Below are 17,799 nucleotides of genomic sequence, written 5' to 3'. Positions count from 1 at the left end.
TGCTGTACAGCATTCTGCTTTTAGCTGTTTTTAGTTTTATTTTGATGTTACAATGATGGGAGGAAAACCCAGTGTGATAGGGATACATTTTGTAGACTGAGCAAGAAATTTGCTGAAGATGTGTATTATTTCAGGATATTGTAATTTAGCCTGATAAAAATGGCATTTCTATAGAAACAATTGATAAAACAAACGACAAAGAGGAAATCCCATACTAACTGTCATAAGCCAACATAATGTTTGGCAGATGTATTGCTAGAGATGAGTAAATATTGTTTTGGGCTTTTAAAATACACAACCCTTCTTCCTCACTTAACATGGTAAAATCAATTCATGTCGGACATGGAAGCATGCTTTTTATTGGCAGCAAGTAGAGGTTTGATTTAAAATAACCCTGCTTACCTAGTCCCAGGGTGCTCAGTAGCCTTTGCTTGGTGAGGTGTTACTGCCATGGAGTCCCAATGTTCAACCCCAAAACAAGGCCAGAGCTTCAGAAAAAGCCACCCAAAGTTCTGTGGGAGTATCTCTGAGGATATTTGGGGACACACAGACCATCTCTGTTGACCTATTGTGTTCTCACACCAGCAAGAAAGCTGTTTGCTTTGAATCCAGTTTTGCTCTCAGACACCCACGGTTCCTTAGGAACATGCGCAGGATTTTTACTACCACAGAGAGTCCTGATGTGCAGTGCATGACACTGCTGTGTGTCCCTGCTCTGCTGGCTTAGAACTCTCATTCTTCATTGGTAATCAGGAGACCCTGAGAACTACTGACCTGCCAGCCTCACCTCTGTGCCTGGGAAGATCATGGAACAGATCCTCCTAGAAGCTATGCTAAAGCACATAGAGAACAGGAGGGTGATTAATGGCAGCCAGCATGGCTTCACCAGGGGCAAGTCCTGTGTGACTAGCCTAGTGGCTTTCTGTGATGGGGTAACCAGGTAACCACAGCAGTGGACACAAGTAACCCAACAGATGTAATCTACCTGGACTTATGTAAAGCTTTTATATGGTCCCCCACAACATCCTTCTCTCTAAATTGGACAGATATGGATTTCATGGGTGGATGGTTTGGTGGATAAGAAACTGGTTGGATGGTCGTATTGAAAGAGTAGTGGTCAATGGCTCGATGTCCCGTGACAAGTGGTGTCCCTCAAGGGTCTGTACTGGGACTGGTGCTGTTTAATATCTTCATCAATGATATTGACAGTGAGATGAGTGCACCCTCAGCAAGTTTGCAGATGACACCAAGCTGAGTGGTGCATTTGCCACACCAGAAGGACAGGATGTCATCCAGAGGGACCCGGACAGACTGGAGAAGTGCAAGGTCCTGCACCTGGGTTGGGGCAATCCCTGGTATCAATACAGGATGGGGGATGATGTGATTGAGAGCAGCCCTGCAGAGAAGGACTTGGGCATGCTGGTTGATGAGAAGCTCCACATGAGCCGGCAATGTGCGCTCACAGCCCAGAAGGCCAACTGTATCCTGGGGTGCATCAAAAGAATTGTGGCCAGCAGGTCAAGGGAGGGGTTTCTGCCCTTCTACTCTGCATTTGTGAGACCCGACCTGGAGTATTGTGTCCAGTTCTGGAATCGTCCACATAAGAAGGATGTGGAGCTGTTGGAATGGGTCCAGAGAAGGGCTACAAAGATAATCAGAGGGCTGGAGCACTTCCGTAGAAGGCCAGGCTAAGAGAGTTGGGCTTGTTCAGCCTGGAGAAGAGAAGGCTCCAAGGAGACCTTATAGGGACCTTCCAGTACCTGAAGGGAGCTACAAGAAATCTGGGGATGGTCTGTTTACAAAGTCTTGTAGTGATAGGACTAGGGGCAATGGGTATGAACTGGAGAGGGTCAGAGTTAGACTAGACATAAGGAAGAATTCTTTCACCATGAGAATGGTGAGGCAGTGGAACAGGTTGTCCAGGGAAGTTGTGGATGCCCCATCCCTGGAGGTGTCCAAGGCCAGGTGGGATGGGGCCTTGGGCAGCCTGATCTAGTGGGACACATCCCTGCCCATGCCAGTAGTGTTGGAACTAGAGGCTCTTTAAGGTTCCTTCTAACCGAAACTATTCTATGATTTTATGATTCCAGATGGATTTCTGCAGATGTTGGTGTTGATGTGCGGAGCAACCACTCCTTTGAGGCATGATTTACATTCCGAGTTCAGTGCTTAGTCTCTTGCACAGCTGAACCTTGAGCACGGGTCACAACTTACTACTGAACATTTTGTTCTGCCAGACTCAAATCTTTTTTACAAATGAACACAGTAAGGACCTGTACCCTGTGCCTATCCCATATTATAAACTGTTGTCCATTCCCAAACTCCACTCAGCTCCAGCTACTCTGTTCTCCACTTCAATTCCTGTCTTCTGGCAACAAACTACTAGGATTATGTGTCTCACCTGCTTCTTAGACAACTCATCCTAATATTTACCATCTCTGCAACACACATAATACTGTTGTCCTTACAGATTTACTGTTTCTAATCCCACCAAGGCCACTGCCATATTGTCTTTGTTTGTCCAATCCCTTCCTTGTTAACCAGTGAAAATGCATTTGGCTCTAGGCTGTCATGTTTCTCTCTGCTTTAGAAGACTAGAACCATCCTTCAGAAAGTCATGTGAAATTATTTGCTTGTGATGAGCTAGAAGAAGAGGATGTGGGATATTGTTGGGGCTTGTGACAAGCCTGACAATCTTTTAAAATCTCATAAAAGGGCTTTCCTAAAGTGAGGAATATTTGAGTTCACCTCCAGTGACTCTTAGAGGTGCTCTTGTGGGAATTTCTTTGCTAGAATAGCTTAGCAGACCCACACAAATGTGTTGGTACTTATAATTTATAGGATAAATATGAAGATGCACAAGCATGATTTATTGATAGAGCATAAGCTATATATAGTGCCCTTCTCTGTATTATTAAAACTGAAGGTAAATAATTAATGGAATGAAGAAAAGATACTTAAAACTTTGGCAGTTTTGATGGGAAGCATTCTTGTCTTGCAGTAATTAAAACCAAATATATTCTGAGTATATTTTTATGACTTTCTGACAAAAATTATTACTTGTCCACTTCACATGTATGCTAAATGTGACTATGTGTGGCTGCAGAACCTGTGCAGCCTGCGTGAGAGAAATCAGGGAGGGAAAATGCTTATAGCTGTCAGGCTTAAATGCTATCCTGCACTCAAAATAGGAGAAGACCCACCCTGTCTGTGGGTATTGACCAGTTCTGCCTGGTTGACCCTCACATTAATTTCAGATTAGATTTAACTCAAATGATATGTGTTAGTTTTGTAAAGTTCAGTGTTGACTACTCACGTGACAAGTATTACAGAAAGGTACACGCACACTTCAGCAGAAAGCAAGACACAAAGTTAACCTTTTATCATTATTAGATTCAGAGGACTACTCAGGTAAAGCAAAATTCAACTAGCAGTTGGCTATGTCTCCATAGGCACCTCTCCTGAGCTTAAGAGGAGAAGATGGCAGATGGGCCACCTCAAAGAACCACAACTCAAACAGACCCTTTCAGAACTCAGGCCATCTGGTCATAGAATCATAGTACCATAGAATTATAGAACAATAGAATAGTTTGGGTTGTAAGGGACCTTAAAGAGCATCTAGTTCCAATCTCCCTGCTATGGGTAGGGATACCTCCCACTAGACCAGGCTGCCCAAGGCCCCATCCATCCTTGAACACCTTCAAGGATGGGGCAGCCACAACTTCCCTGGACAACCTGTTCCAGTGCCTCACCACTCTCATGGTGAAGAAATTCTTCCTTATGTCTAATCTAGATCTGCCCCTCTCCAGTTTATACCCATAGCCCCATGTCCTATCACTACAAGCCTTTGTGAACAGTCCCTCCCGGGCTTTCTTGTAGACCCCTTCAGGTACTGGAAGGTCGCTATAAGGCCTTCTTGGAGCCTTCTCTTTTCCAGCCTGAACAAGCTCAACTCTCTCAGCCTGTCCTCCTATGGGAGGTGCTCCAGCCCTCTGATCATCCTTGTAGCCCTTCTCTGGACCTGAACTGATTCAGTTAAAGGCACATAGGGTCAGATATCCTCTAATAACTTTAGGGTATCGTTTTTTCACTCGATGAATAGTCATTCATTTACATAATTTCCATACTAACAACATTAGCAAGGTCAAAGTGACCATACAAAGTTATTAAATTCCCTGGAGTCAGAACAGCTTAACCTCATAAGCGGTTGTCAGATAGTCTAAACAGTCCCAACACTTCACCCAATCATGTTGCAATGCAGCCACTGCCAAGGCCTACCAGGTAAAAGAACCCAAATGTCTTAATCAGGATTCATGGAAAATCCTTCCTAAGTTCAGCACCAGCAAAACCTCGGAGTCTGTGAGGGTTTCTACTCACTCCAGTGCTTCTGCCAAACCCTTCTGTAAAATCAATGGTGCTCTCTTGTTCAGTCTGAAGATGCACGATGCAACAAACTAAAATCCCAGTTGCACCTTCTACCTCAAGCAGAGGCATAATCCATGGATTTCAATAGATTTTGGAGCAGTCCTACATGACCAACAGAGACCTGGAGCCACCAGCAATGTTGGAAGGTTTCACAGAGAAAGGAGTAGAAACTGCTGCTCCTAAGGTTTAACTGCAAGGAACGTGAATAATTATTTCAAAGCGTTTCTTACATCCCTAACCAGCAAAAACTAGGAGTGACAAAATTCAGTGGCAGATGGCATTGGTAGGGTAACAGTTGATTTCAGTGAAATGGAGAACTGGATATAACATTTCTCAGCAGTCACTGCTGTTCCTGAACTAGGTTTGACTTCAATTTGATTCCAGGTCCTTCATGGAGTGCAATGCAGAGCTCCACCAGCTGATGAACTGCAGTCTGGCAGGGCAGCATCAGAGAAGCACTCCAAACACTCCCAAGGCTCCCTTCTGAGAATCTCCAAATGTAATTAAGAGCAGCTATATTTATTCCTCCTGCTACAGGCATCTATAAGCACCAGATAGCGGTAACTGCTCAAACACCTGTGCCGGAATCAGGTGGCAGAAAAACATCTGTTCGTAAGGTTAGAATTGGGGTCACTCCTGGCTACTTAGTCAGTTGGTCTAGTGAGGCATCTTCAAATGATTTTGGTGGTTCCTACTTCAAGAAGTGCTCAATGACCTAAAATAGTGCAGTCGTCAACTTCACCATCTCAAGAACATCATTGCTTGTCAGAAGGTGCGCAGCTGAGGGAAATGTTTCCTGCCTGGCATTTTCAGTGAGAATTTGATTTTGTGGGAGTTCATCACAGCCCTGGTTTCCTGACACTGTGATTAAGACTGGCTATTGATTGACAAGATGGAGGTTTATCTTCACTTCTATAAATTTAAGTGCTTTCAATGCTCATAATGGATAAAACTTGTTTCTGGCTGTAATTTTGTCAGACTGTATCAGTTTTCTGAAGGGATAAAAAACCAGCAGAATCCAGCAGACTAGAAAGTGCTGTATTTCTTACACCATTAGAGCACTTGTGGCTAGTCCTTCCCAAACACTGCGCCTACCTGGCCCAGTCTGAATCAAGAACAGAATCTGTGCCTATTCTCTCACTCACATCACTTACCTACTAGACAAAAAGGCTGAAAGCTGCCCAAGCACTAATGACCAATATTAAAATCAATGCTTCTGCAAGTTATGACAGCTTTCCAGTAGTTTTTAATAAAACTTGGCATATATAACAAATGAATATTCAAACATGAATGACAAGATACAGCCATGTTTTAACAGCTTTATTACAGAATCATAAAAGGGGTTGGGTTGGAAGGGATCTTAAAGCTAGTTCCAACGCCCCTGTCACGGGCAGGGACACCTTCCACAACATCAGGCTGCTCAAGGCCCCATCCAACCTGGCCTTGAACACCTCCAGGGATGGAGCAGCCGCAACTTCCCTGGCCAACCTGCTCAAGTGGTCACGACCCTCATAATGAATAATTTCTTCCTAAGGTCTAGTCTAAATCTGCCCCTCTCCAGTTTATACCCATTGCCCCTAGTCCTATCACTATATGATTTTACAAAAAGTCCCTCCCCAGCTTTCTTGTAGCCCCTTCAGGTACTGGAAGGTCGCTATAATGTCTCCTTGGAGCCGTCTCTTCTCCACGCTGAACAAGCCCAACTCTCTCAGCTTGTCCTCCTATGGGAGGTGCTGCAGCCCTCTGATCATCCTTGTAGCCCTCCTCTGGAGCCGTTCTAACAGCTCCATATCCTTCTTATGTTGAGGACTCCAGAACTGGACACAGTACTCCACGAGGTCTCACAAGAGCGGATTAGAATCCCCTCCCTCGCCCTGCTGGGCACGCTTCTTTTGATCATGGTTGGCCTCCTGGGCTGCGAGCGCACACTGCCGGCTCATATCGAGCTTCTCCTCACTGCAGCAGCGGGGACGCCTCTCGGGACCGCGGATCCCGCAGCACCAACCCCACCTCCACTCCCCACCGCCCCTCGGGCGGAAGTGACGCAAGGCTGGGCGGAAGCAGCTGCCGCGGGCCGGGCTGAAAGTGCTGGCGGTGAGCGGCGTGCGCCGAGCTGCGGGGGCAGCAGGGGGTTCCCTGCCCGGAGGGTGCGGGGTCCCCCGGGTGGCGGGGCCGGAAGCAGGCGGCGGGGCCAGGGGCTCCGACTTCCCTGCTTTCCCACGGCGTGTAGAGGGCCTCAGGCGCCCCCGGGGCTCGCTCGGTGCCGCCGGTCTCGGGGTTCCCTCCGTGCCGCTGCCCCGAGACGCTCCCCGAGAGGGAGAGGCGTCGCCAGGCCTCCGGCCTTGGCCCACGTGTGTGTCTCGAAGGCTTCCATTCAGACTTGCTTAGTGAAAGCCCGTGGGAGCATCGGGGCGCATCACCCCCTCAGTTTGGTGATAGCATCTTGTTGCTTTTGATTTTATTTGGTGCCGTGCTGGTGCCTCTGTCTTGCAGGGATTCTTTACGCAAGCTGGGGACAGCTGCGTTTCTGCAGGCAAGGGCCTGACAGGCAAAGTAACGGTCGTGGAATCTTATATGACCAGCGGGAGGTGTGGAGCCTCTTTGAGGAGATGTTCTTGCAGCTTTTGACTGGATTTTTTCTTTCTGGGAGGAGGGTCTTCACAGGTGTCTGCGTTCTCTGTAGCAGATGAAAATTGCAGCTTGTCTTGTCAAGTCTAGATGTTTTAGAGGGTTGGTCATTACGGTATTGTGTGCAGAAAGCATTTTTGTGGCAGAGCAGATTACAGAGCAAAACATCACTGTTATGCAAAGTAGCCAAGAATCCTGACTGAGGCTTTCATTGAACACTAATCCACAATGGAGAAATTGTACCTTTCCATTGATTGCTGAGCTGGAGAGGCTGAGGTGTGACTCTTTGCTTCTCCTTTTAATTCCATATGTTAACCATGAAGTATGAAGAAATATGTTTATTTGGGATACTGATTTTGACAGCAGGCCCTTGTATTCCTCTTTGACCCAAAGCTGATAACCTCAGCAAAAGAACGCAAAACTGTACACTTGAGTGTGAGGGGAAAAAAAATGAATTCATAAATCAGCAAGAGCCTGAGATGTTTCTTTGCTCTTATATGTGCGTGCTACCTTTTTTCTGTTGACCGTGTCTAGTTCATGGCTGTTGTGCAGGTGTGTCCCTTGGGCTGTAGGCCTCTCCTGCTGCAGAAGAAAAATGCATTGTAGATGCAGATGAGCTAGACTAAATGCTTTGCCTATAATTGTGTGTTTTGTATTTGTTAATCCTGGCATTGTCCTCATTTGGGCTTTGAAGCTTGTGATGATAGGGCATGAAACACTTGGCTTCTGATGCGTGTGGTGCTGCTTAGGCTTACCAAAGAGGATCCTGTCAGCCGAAGTATGACTATTGGAGCCTCTGTTGTGGTAGAAAGCTCCATAAATAAACAGCAAGTGGGTGTGTGCTTATGGTAGGGTTGCGCGAAAAAGGAGCTGTCTGCAAAAGTTTCAGTTTTTGCTGTGTGGTTGCAAGGGAACTGGGCTGAAAGGAAAAGTTTCTGCATTCTCAGCATCAGTCAGAACTGTAATGACATCCCAGGTGGTTTTGTGTTAAGTCCTTCTTTGACAGTAGCAAGGCACTGTAGCATGGTGCTCCCTTCTCTTACTGCCCTGAAGTAGCTTTTGCTAGTGGCTGTGTTCCATAGATGTCTCTGACAGCATTGGCACAGAAGTTGGGCATTTTCCCTGTGTGCTTGGGGAGGGTTTTATTGTTCAGAGGGTGCAGGAAACTTCCCCTTGCTGCTGCTTGTGCCATTTGTAGGCTTGGTGTAAATGGAAGTTATTGTTCTGGGACTCTTGAGCTGACAGATTTCATTAAGGTCAGTGTTTCTAGATGTCTGAAATCCAGCAACTAACTCGTTATGCTGGCATCGGATGAAGAGGTTCCTCAGTCATGAAATGCTGAAGTGAATGGAATCTCTGGAAGCCTTCGAACCTCTGAAAATCTACTTTATTTTGGTTCACAAAACTCTCAAATCTGAATGTTTTCAGTTCAGCTTTTGCACAAAATTAGGGGCAGGAAAAAGAATTCCAATGGGTCTTAAGTGGTTGGTGGTTTTACACTAAGGCCTTTATTTGAAAAAAAACAACCAGCAACCAAATGTAAAACTCTGAATCTCTTCATGCTCTTGGAACCAACAGCATCACATCTAACCAGCCTTGGTCAAGAATGAGATCCCTGAAAGTGGCATACATCTTCCAAGTGTAGGTCATAAATACTACATGAGGTAATTCTTGTGTATGTTAGCATCCTTCCGAAAAGTTATCTCCCCATATATTTTACAATGAAGTGTGATAATAGCATAAGACAAAATATTGCCTTCAGAGCTGTGGCTGTGCCTGCACAATGGTTGAGTTTTGTTTTGGTCTGAGGTGATGACAAGTTTACTTCCAAGCTTTGCATTTTCTCATGCGTACAGCCTGATCACATGGCAGATAATTGTAGTTTTAAAAATCCATATCCACTTTCCTTTCCAACTTCACAGTAAATCGTAATTGAGTCCTGATGGGCTTTTAAGAGTGGAAGAGTTCAAATATGTACAAAATATTTCAACATACTGAGTGTGGGAGGGTGTCAAGTCAGTAGCATTAGTGCTGATCAGTGATTCAATTAGCGTGAAGTGTATTTGCAAACACTTTACTTGCTGCCTGCAAGAGATTGATTGATGGCCCTAGGCTCTTGGAATAAGAGGTGGGGAGTAATGCTCACAAATATTTTCACTCCCAGTAAATGAGAGGTGGAATAGTTGCCTTCCTAGTAAGTTCTCATCTGCACAGAAGTTAAAATCTGTATAAATACTGCCCTTGGCTTTCAACCCTAAACTGGCCTGGGCAGTAAATAAAAATTCTTGGAAACAGTATGGCTTATGTTGATAAGAAGCTGAGAGAGAACTAAAGCAGAGTTCTATATAACGAAGAAAAACTTTTTTCACTTAGGAGATTTGAGTGAGAAGTAGAGCAGAGTCAGTGAGAGCCAGTGCATTGTCCAGATCTGCGTGAACAGGCTCTTGCACCCTGACAGATGATAACAGTGAGATCCTGAGAAGGCTGTATGCTCGAGGGGGGACATTGCATGGTGCTGTGCCACTAACGTTCTTGATTGGTGTTGATATTGGAGTGAGTCTAATTTGTTGTCTTGGACTAGGTGCTTCTGTGGCTTTGCAAATCCAAGGCTGTGTTGTTGGCATTCTGGAAGTGTTAAACTTGCTGGCTGGCTGGCTTTTTGCTGGATGGATGCCATTCTGCTCCCAGCTGGATGGTAGACCAGGTGTTAGCTTGTCTAGTAGCACCTTGTTTGGCAATCAGGAACAAAGTAAACAGTTTGTCTGGGATAACTAATTGTGTCCTGGGGTGATCCTGAAGTTGGGTGGCTGTAGTATGTACAGCAACAGCGGTGTGGGACAAAAAGTAATAGTTTTACCTTGCTCTCCTCATCCTCTCCCCAGAAAATCCAGTTCTGTAACCAGTTTTCCATGTCTTCAATAGGTTCCATGTGAACAGCACACAGGGCCAGGCTACAAGAAAACGAAGGCAGGATTTTGTTGAGACCAAAGCCTGGGGAGTCTGAGGCAGACCTGCTGTATTTTCAAACCCAGTTCCTGGCAGCCAGAGCTTCACCTGTAGCAAAGGTTGTGAAGAAAGCAGACAAGAGGAAGGGGGAGGAAGGAAGCACAGATGCTGAGAGACCCCTGCTACGGGACAGCAAGGAGATAGTTATGTTGGATGGTAATTTCTCTTGTGGGGTTCTTTGAATTACTAGGTTTCTCTGTCCGTTTCCATGTTCTTCAGTCCTTGCCCTTTCACCTCTGTCTCAGACAAGTGTTGCTTTTGCCCTGCATGTGTGTCCTCTTTGCAGTATTGTTTGTAGCCTTGTTGGAAAATGCACTAGTCCAATGTTACTAGCATCCAGTAGAGCCACCTTTCCACACATTGCTGTTGTCTACGGTTATCAGCTGTCTCTGGTATCTTGCCAGCCTTGGTGTAAGAGGTATTTTCTGTGACTCATACCCATTGGACACTCAGTGCTCATTTTGCCATCGGTCCAGACACTATTCTCAGAGTCTTGGAGATTTAACTCTGCTAACAGGTCCAGCTTTCAGCCAACAGATCTGGCTTGATAAGCCTCCTTCCTGCGGTTTTGTTTTCCTCTGTCAGCAGTAACTAATACTTCTCTCATGTGCTTCATAGTCTAGGAATCTCAAGGTACTTTCCTCAAAACAACAGTTTAAATCTTACAGTGCTTGATTCCAGGTAAGCTCATACAATACCAGTTTACAAGAAGTGAAAAGGAGGCCTTGAGTTACTTACTATTGGAGCTGGTAGTGGAAATGTGCTTTTCTGTGCCTGAACACCACCTGCAAGGACACTATTTGTTTCTGTACATCCATCCTTGTTTCTTCTCTTAATACTTGCAGTCAGGTCTCGGTACCCTTGCCTGCTTAGGCAGAAAGACCTTGGTGGCAAGACATAATAAAATTCTCAAGCATGTCTCTCTCCACTACCCAGCACAAGTCAGAGACAGAGGGCTCTTAGTTGCCTTATTGCTTCCTCATTGTCTTTGTTTCTCATCAAAGCAATAATAGGTGCTATTAGGGAGCCTTTTTTCCCAGTACCTATTGCACTGTAGTTATATTTAAGTAACCTGACTGCTTTTTTTTTGCTCTGTTATTTCACTTTCCCAGATTTTCCTGATACTCTTCCTCTTCCAAAAAAGTCCAAAGTCAAAAGTACCTGTGTCCACTTTGAGGATGAAGATCCAGAGGAAAGACTGGAGAGTCACGATCAACACATTACAGCAGTCTTTAGCAAAATTATTTTATGTCTGTTTTTTATGTGATGGTCTAGTCTTTCTTTTAGTGCTGTAAACTGAGCAGTGGACAGAGGTGAAGGGTTCTATTGCTGCTTTTAATTTCTACAATGTAATGAAGCAGTTGTTGGCCTGTAGAGCAGCATCTTTGAAAGATAAAAAAAAAAAAGTACCTTGAAAGAAAAAGTTCTTTGGGTATATTTTTGCTGTCAGCTATGAGTTTGAATCTGCTTTCCAGTCCAGACTTCTGCAGGTCGCACTGCTTTCATGCAGGCATATGCTGCGATGTTGATTTGAGTGACTTTTTGGACTTTCTGAGGAAGATGTTCTCATTGCTCTACATTGGCCCAGGTTTTCCTTTATCTGATTCTTCAAACGGTGTGTGGAGTTTGGCAGCTCAGCCTTTCAGAAAATAGCTTTGCTTTGGCTCTGAATAAGTACAAGGTATTCTGAGCCTGACAGCAATGTAGCAGAAAGCTTGTGAGCTGCACATCTTAGAGGTTTTGAGTCCACTTTTAGCTAAATGGTATAAAAATGCCTGGCTATTGCGGTGGTTTCTACAGGTTTGACTTGTTTGCTGCAGGAATGAGTAGCAGTGACCATGCTAGTGCCCGTGGGAGACCCACATCCAAGGGCATTTCACTGCTCTGAGATAAAAAGTGAGGTAAGATTTGGAGCGGCTGCTTTATGCTACCTTTGTTAACTATTGAAACTTCCCCACAACAAAGCCTAATGTTTGGTGAGTGGTAAGGCTCAGAATAAGTGACTTGGCATGCTGAAGATTGGGAGCTCGCTCAACAATGTCTCTGGCATTACCACCTTAGTGTAGGAGAGATTTCTCCTACCAAGCTGCCATCAAGTCCATACCTTGCAGTTAAATAACATTGCAATCCTTTTGGTTTAGGAAAAAGGCAATCACCTTAAATGAGTGAGATGGATCAAATTTGCACTTTTGTAATGGAATTGATCTTGTTCTGCTTATTTTTCTCTTAGGAACAATCTCTGTTAATTTGTCCACTAGGTTTGATTAAGTCTGTAGTCACTGAAGTTGCACCTGGTTCCTCCTGGCATGATATTTGAATACGGTTGCACAAATTATCTTTCACGGCCTTTTGGATTTTGACGTAAACATATTTTTTTTTCCTTAGGCTATAAAACTGCAAGCCATGGCTGCTGTCATCAGTCGTTGTTGTAGTAGCACGAGCTGCTAGCTGAGTGGGAGTCAGGTGTTGGAAGCTGGTATGTGATAGCTGTGGTTCTTTTGGGAAGGTAGCTTATTTTGAAGGACAGCTTTTTTGAAAGGAGAGTAATACTTTTTAACTGCCAGTTCTGTTTACTTGACACAGGGGTGCATAAAGCAGCTACCAAATGTTCAGACTGCCTTTTAAGCTTCTCTGGACTGAGGACATGCAAGAGGTTTTTTACTTTGTCTGCTTTGGATTTCCTGTGCATCCTGTGCAAGGCTGTTCAGAGCCCTGCCCTTCCATTGCCTAGGCAAGTAACACAGTAATTTAGTCAGGATTATTGTAGCTCCACTTGCCTACTTATTACTGTGTAAATCTCTTCACCCTGCTGCTCTCTAATCACCTTATAAGATGCCTGTTCCAAGCATGTGGTGAGCACAGTACAATACAGACCCATTTATCCCCAGAAATTCAAAGTATTCAGCTATGCAGGGTTTCCTAACAGCAGGAAAGCTGGAACTGTTGTGTTTGGTGATATTTTAGATGTACTTGCCTGGCTTGAATTCACTTGCAATTAATCGTATTCCTTATCTAGGTTGCAAAAACATTCATATTTTTGTCTCTCTGTCCTAACATTAAACTATGTGTTAAAAACGGAATAGCACATGCACAGAAAAGGTCAAGTACCTGCCAGCAGCTTCTGTGTCGTGTCCCAAAGTCTGATCTGAGGCTGTCTTTAGGATCAGATCTATACATTTGTTAGTGGCAGGTGTGTGTGGGAGTCTGGAGAAGAAAGTGGTGACACATGGCTTCCTTGTTCGCAGGTGAAGATTGAATCTGGTAGGAAAAGCATTTTTTTTACAAGATGGCAGTGAGAAGAGCTGCTGAAAAGGCACCAACAGCTCCTTCTGCTGCTGAGTGCGTGCAAATAAGATCAGCTGCTCCGGATGCCCTGGACGCTAAGGGAGCAACAGGAGAGGTGCCTGTTCCCAGCATTAAGGATGGTAAGAAAAGAAGCCTACCGTATTTACATAGCATTAGTGACCATAATATCAGTGCACCTTGTTTTTAAATTAGAGTAGCAGTATTGTCCTCAGTTTAGGAATCTCGAGGTCACTTGGAATGTCTGTGGTGTGACAAGGATTTGAAATGGTCTGAGACCCAAACTAACATTCTAAAAGTTGGGTTACCTTTCTCACAGATTTCCTTTTTGCTTCATACAGGCCCTTACAGATTTACTTTTCAAGGTTCTTGTCTTCCTTTTCCTCTCTGTTGTATGTAAAGTTTTTCTTGTTTCATTGTTGACTTCCACAATTTTAGGAAGAGAGTTCTTGCATCTGATGGTGTTTGAGACCTCTGTGATGTGGTTCTCACTCCTACCTAGAAGCTGAAAGCTCAGTCTTCGTCACCAGATCTGCTGCCATGAGTCCATGGCTTTTCTCTATAAGGAAATGCTGTGAGGCACTGCTGATGAGTCAGTTCCTCCTCCAGCAGTTACTTGTCTGATGGAAATGTGACAAGGAAAGATGAAACCATTTCAACTGGTACTGGTGTATCTTTTGCGTTGTGCAGTCCTCTTTGCTTAGGACCACAGTGTGTCTGGATTTTCCCCTGACATGCTCTTTTTCACATTAAAATATGGGCCAGATTGTCATTTGAGCGTTATCACTGTTTGGCTAAAGTTTCTCTGTCCTGACCTTTGTCAGAGAATTGGTAAGAACCCCTAGATGTGCTGTGCACAAATCCACTATCCGGGTCAATATACTGTGCTTGCTAGGTCCTGTTACAATTGTGCATGTGTAATTGTGTCTCAAAGGTAAATACATACAGCTATGATATGTATACATGTGGTATACATGTGGTATAGCTGTGATCCTCTTGAAGTAGGATGTTTGTAAAAATATAGTAGGACAACAGAAGTATCAGAAAAGATCTTGGCCTTCTCAGCATGATTGTTGCATCAGGATCACTGGAAGTAAGAGGAGAAGAGGGGGAGCTCAATTTCTTATAGTAACAAAGTATGTGTGCCTGGTAACTCTCAGCTCAGTTGCTGGTGGTGGGAAGCTTACTGAATCTTTTAGGAGGTCACTCTGGCTTCTCATCTATTTCTGGTCAATATGCAGTATCAAACCTTACTGGTGTTAGGATGAGTGTGATTACTGCTGTTTAAAAAGGGGGTTGCTGCTTTCAGGATTGACTACTTTAGGGTCATAGGGGTGTTCCAAGTCAGTACATGGAGCACATGAACAAAGCATAAGGAAGAAAGCCCCTAAGTCAGGTCCTTGGATAGTGGGCTACAGGACAGCTGGTAGGTCTCACTGACCAAAGTGGATTTACATTAGGTGACAAAGGAGACTTGATTTTCTTCAGGGTAGGGAAAATGCCCTCCCTGCTAGAACTTCTCCTATGTTTAACCCTTAAAGGTGAATACAGGACATTGTTAGAAGCATGCCCGTGCTTCTAAGAATGCATCCTGTATCACTCCAGAAACTGGTTTACCTAATAATTTTAATTCTCTGTCTCACTCGACGTATATTTGCTAGGTCATGGTTCACCTGACATTAATGCAGGTTCAGATTTTCTTGGGCTGAGAAAGAATCTAGTACTTGCTAACTTGTAAGAATGCTCTGACTCATAGATTATGAATTATGCTCTAGTTTAGCTTTTCCTACTGTTGCTTTGCGTTAAAGAAACAAAATTCCTTTCCCCCTATGCCTCCCTGAACTCCTAAAGAAACAGTGTGGAATCAACATTTTATTGTGACATCAGATGAAAGCCCAAATATTTTAGTTTTGTTTGAAGCTAGATAAACTCCTTTACTCCTATTTTAATTTGGCTACCAGAGAAATTAAAAAAAAAGGAAATTATGCAAGCCTGGTTATGACAATATTGAAATATGTTTGTAATGCTGTACACACGTAAATCTCTAACTGTTTTCTCTGCTGGATCTTATAGATAATACTGATGACTTTTTGACCTCTCAGCGGCCTTATTTCATAACGGGAGAGTCTTGGAAGCCAAAAGAATGAGCAAGAAGCTCAAACTATTAGCAAAGAGAGCTTGAAGAAGCTGTGGTCCATGTCCGAGGGAGAGATCCTGCAGGAACAGGAAAGGCTTCTGGCTCAGCTGGGTATGTGCTTCCCAGGATGAATTCCCTAGAGGTGTGGAAGTTCACCGCATGTCTTGGTGTTCTTAAGTCTTACCAAACTCAGATCAAAGATGGAAGCTTGGGTTTCCTTCAAAGCATGAAGAGAATGGCCACATCTCTTTTCTGGACATTGTCAGACCATAATTAAGCCTCGGGATGAGAAATGAGTTCGGAACAAACAAGATCTCCTTTTCCTAACATAATATCTAGACCATGCATTGCAGCTGTAGCACAATTCAGTAAAGAGCAGGTAATTCTTTTTGTGGTGTATGTTTGGTGTTTTTTCATTGCATTCAGACTGATGTGGTCTGCAGGCAGGGTGGGCAACCTGTCAGACCTGGGTTCCTCCCAGAATCAGAGACCAGAGTTCTCTCCAAGATGAACATTCTTGCTTGGGATGTGCCTTTTCAGTGGCAGTAAGGGAGAAGCAAACAATTATTTCTTTATTTGTAAGTTGGGAGAATATGTGGAACTTTACTGTTGCTTTGCCTTGGAAGATGTTTATCAGCTCCTTCTCTGGTGTCTCCTCACCAGTTGTATCCAGTTTATGTGCTGAAGAGGTCATAAAGCAGTTAAGTGCCTCAGTTTGAAAAGAAGTGACGGTTAGTACAGAAGAGGGCATGTGAAATGGGAATGAAAAGGCTAAAACATAAAGAACAGAAGCTATAGGCATATCAAGTATTTTGAGACTTTCTGTCACCTCTCTGTCTGCCTCTTGTCAATGCTTGCAGATTCCAGTTTAGTTGCTTTCTCAACGTCACTATGTAATGGTAATGAAGGCCAGAAAAAGGAATTAAAAATGGAACAGAGCAGACTGGAGGAGTCTGAAGCTCTGTGTGGTGTAGGATCATCTCTTTCCATGCAGGAATTTGGTCAGGAAGAATCTGTCAGGAAGGAAGAAAATATGAAGGTAGAAAGCTCAGGTAAGAAACTAAGTGCATGTTGTTAATGTCCTGAACATAAATGTAAGGTTTGTATGGTGTTTACATTGATTCAGATTGGATTGATGTGGCACTCTGTTAGTTACCCAGCTCAGAATTCTATCATGATTTCTACAAAGTAGATACATTTTGGGTTCAAGAAAGAACATTTATGTTCTTTCTAGCTAGGCTCTGTAGATTGGGAGGTTGATACATTGTGTAACCGAAGTGAGCTGTTTAGTGGGAAGTCTTGCTTGGGTTCTGAAATTTCTTCTGAGGTCTTTGAAGGGCAAATGTATTTTAAAAAGGAAGTACCATTGCTCTTCAGTTGTATGAACAGGGAAACAGAAGAGCGTGGCAGTGAGATTCAGCTATGGCTTGAATAATTTCTTTTAACTTAGACAGGCTGGGAGCAAGAGGGTGTTAGGTAAGAGTGTTTTACTCATGGGATAGCATGGAGGTGATTGATCAATCTCATTTCAGGGAAGCTGCTCATATAGTGTATGTATGTCTTATTGTGGCACCACTCCTGATTGACTCTGTGGCTTATATCTCAGAGCCCACATGGTAATTTCTGTAGCTTACAGTTCTTTTCTTTGTGCTGTGGGTGGAGGGAAGTATTAAGCTGTAGAGTATTCCTCTGCTTTTTTTGGAAGAGTTGTTCAGAGCTGTTGCCTCTTATGACAGAACTCCTTAGTACTCCATGAATGCCCGTATGAGGAGAAAGCTGCTTTATCCCCAGCAGCTAGAGCAACACACTTGTTCTCATAGTGAAGAAAAGTGTTTCCTTCTTAAAATTCTGCTTTTATTTTTGTAGTCTTCACTGCAGTTTTTTCTTTAGCCATTTCTTTTTCTTTGTGATTTTAGGCTTCCATTCTTATATTTCCCACCTTTTTGATTGTGACATGTCTCTCTCCCTTGTTAGCATGCTTCTCCCTGAATTTCATGTCAAGTAAAGGCTGAGCAAGATTATAGTAGTGATCTTGGGAATACCTCAGTGTTAGAGTGTCATGTGCTGACAACATCTTTTGCTTCCCGTGAAAGACTGCACAGGAAAGGAGAAAATAAGTTTTCCCAGGGTATTTGAAATAACAAAGAACGGATGAGCTGGAACACAGTTATAAAATGAAGGTAAACCTTTCCAGCGCCTGAGTTTATGAATGCAGCCCATCTTGGCCAACAATTTGGCATCAGCACTTACTGTTGGGTTTTTGTATCTGTTTGTGCTTAGAAGTAAACTCATCATGAATA

The 17,799-nt window shown here is 43.8% G+C and overlaps 1 protein-coding gene and 1 long non-coding RNA gene across 2 annotated transcripts in view; both read left to right on the top strand.

The window, feature by feature from the left end:
* Window positions 1-10,128: 10,128 nt before the first annotated feature.
* LOC128849185 (uncharacterized) lies at window positions 10,129-12,785 on the top strand. The gene is made up of 3 exons (XR_008450194.1): window positions 10,129-10,215; window positions 12,445-12,535; window positions 12,643-12,785. It is a non-coding gene; the product is annotated as an uncharacterized LOC128849185 (long non-coding RNA).
* Window positions 12,786-13,145: 360 nt separating this feature from the next.
* LOC104067358 (RNA polymerase II-associated protein 1-like) overlaps window positions 13,146-17,799 on the top strand; it is a 68,056-nt gene continuing 63,402 nt past the window's right edge. The window contains 6 exon segments of the mRNA XM_054068128.1: window positions 13,146-13,163; window positions 13,305-13,335; window positions 13,338-13,484; window positions 15,436-15,487; window positions 15,489-15,610; window positions 16,360-16,551. Of these exon segments, the coding sequence (XP_053924103.1) occupies window positions 13,146-13,163; window positions 13,305-13,335; window positions 13,338-13,484; window positions 15,436-15,487; window positions 15,489-15,610; window positions 16,360-16,551 (562 nt within the window).

This window comes from Cuculus canorus, chromosome 5 (assembly GCF_017976375.1).
Source record: "Cuculus canorus isolate bCucCan1 chromosome 5, bCucCan1.pri, whole genome shotgun sequence".
Classification (NCBI taxonomy): Eukaryota; Metazoa; Chordata; class Aves; order Cuculiformes; family Cuculidae; genus Cuculus; species Cuculus canorus.
The sequence above is the reverse complement of the archived record's forward strand: the minus strand, read 5'-3'. Positions and strand labels throughout refer to the sequence as shown.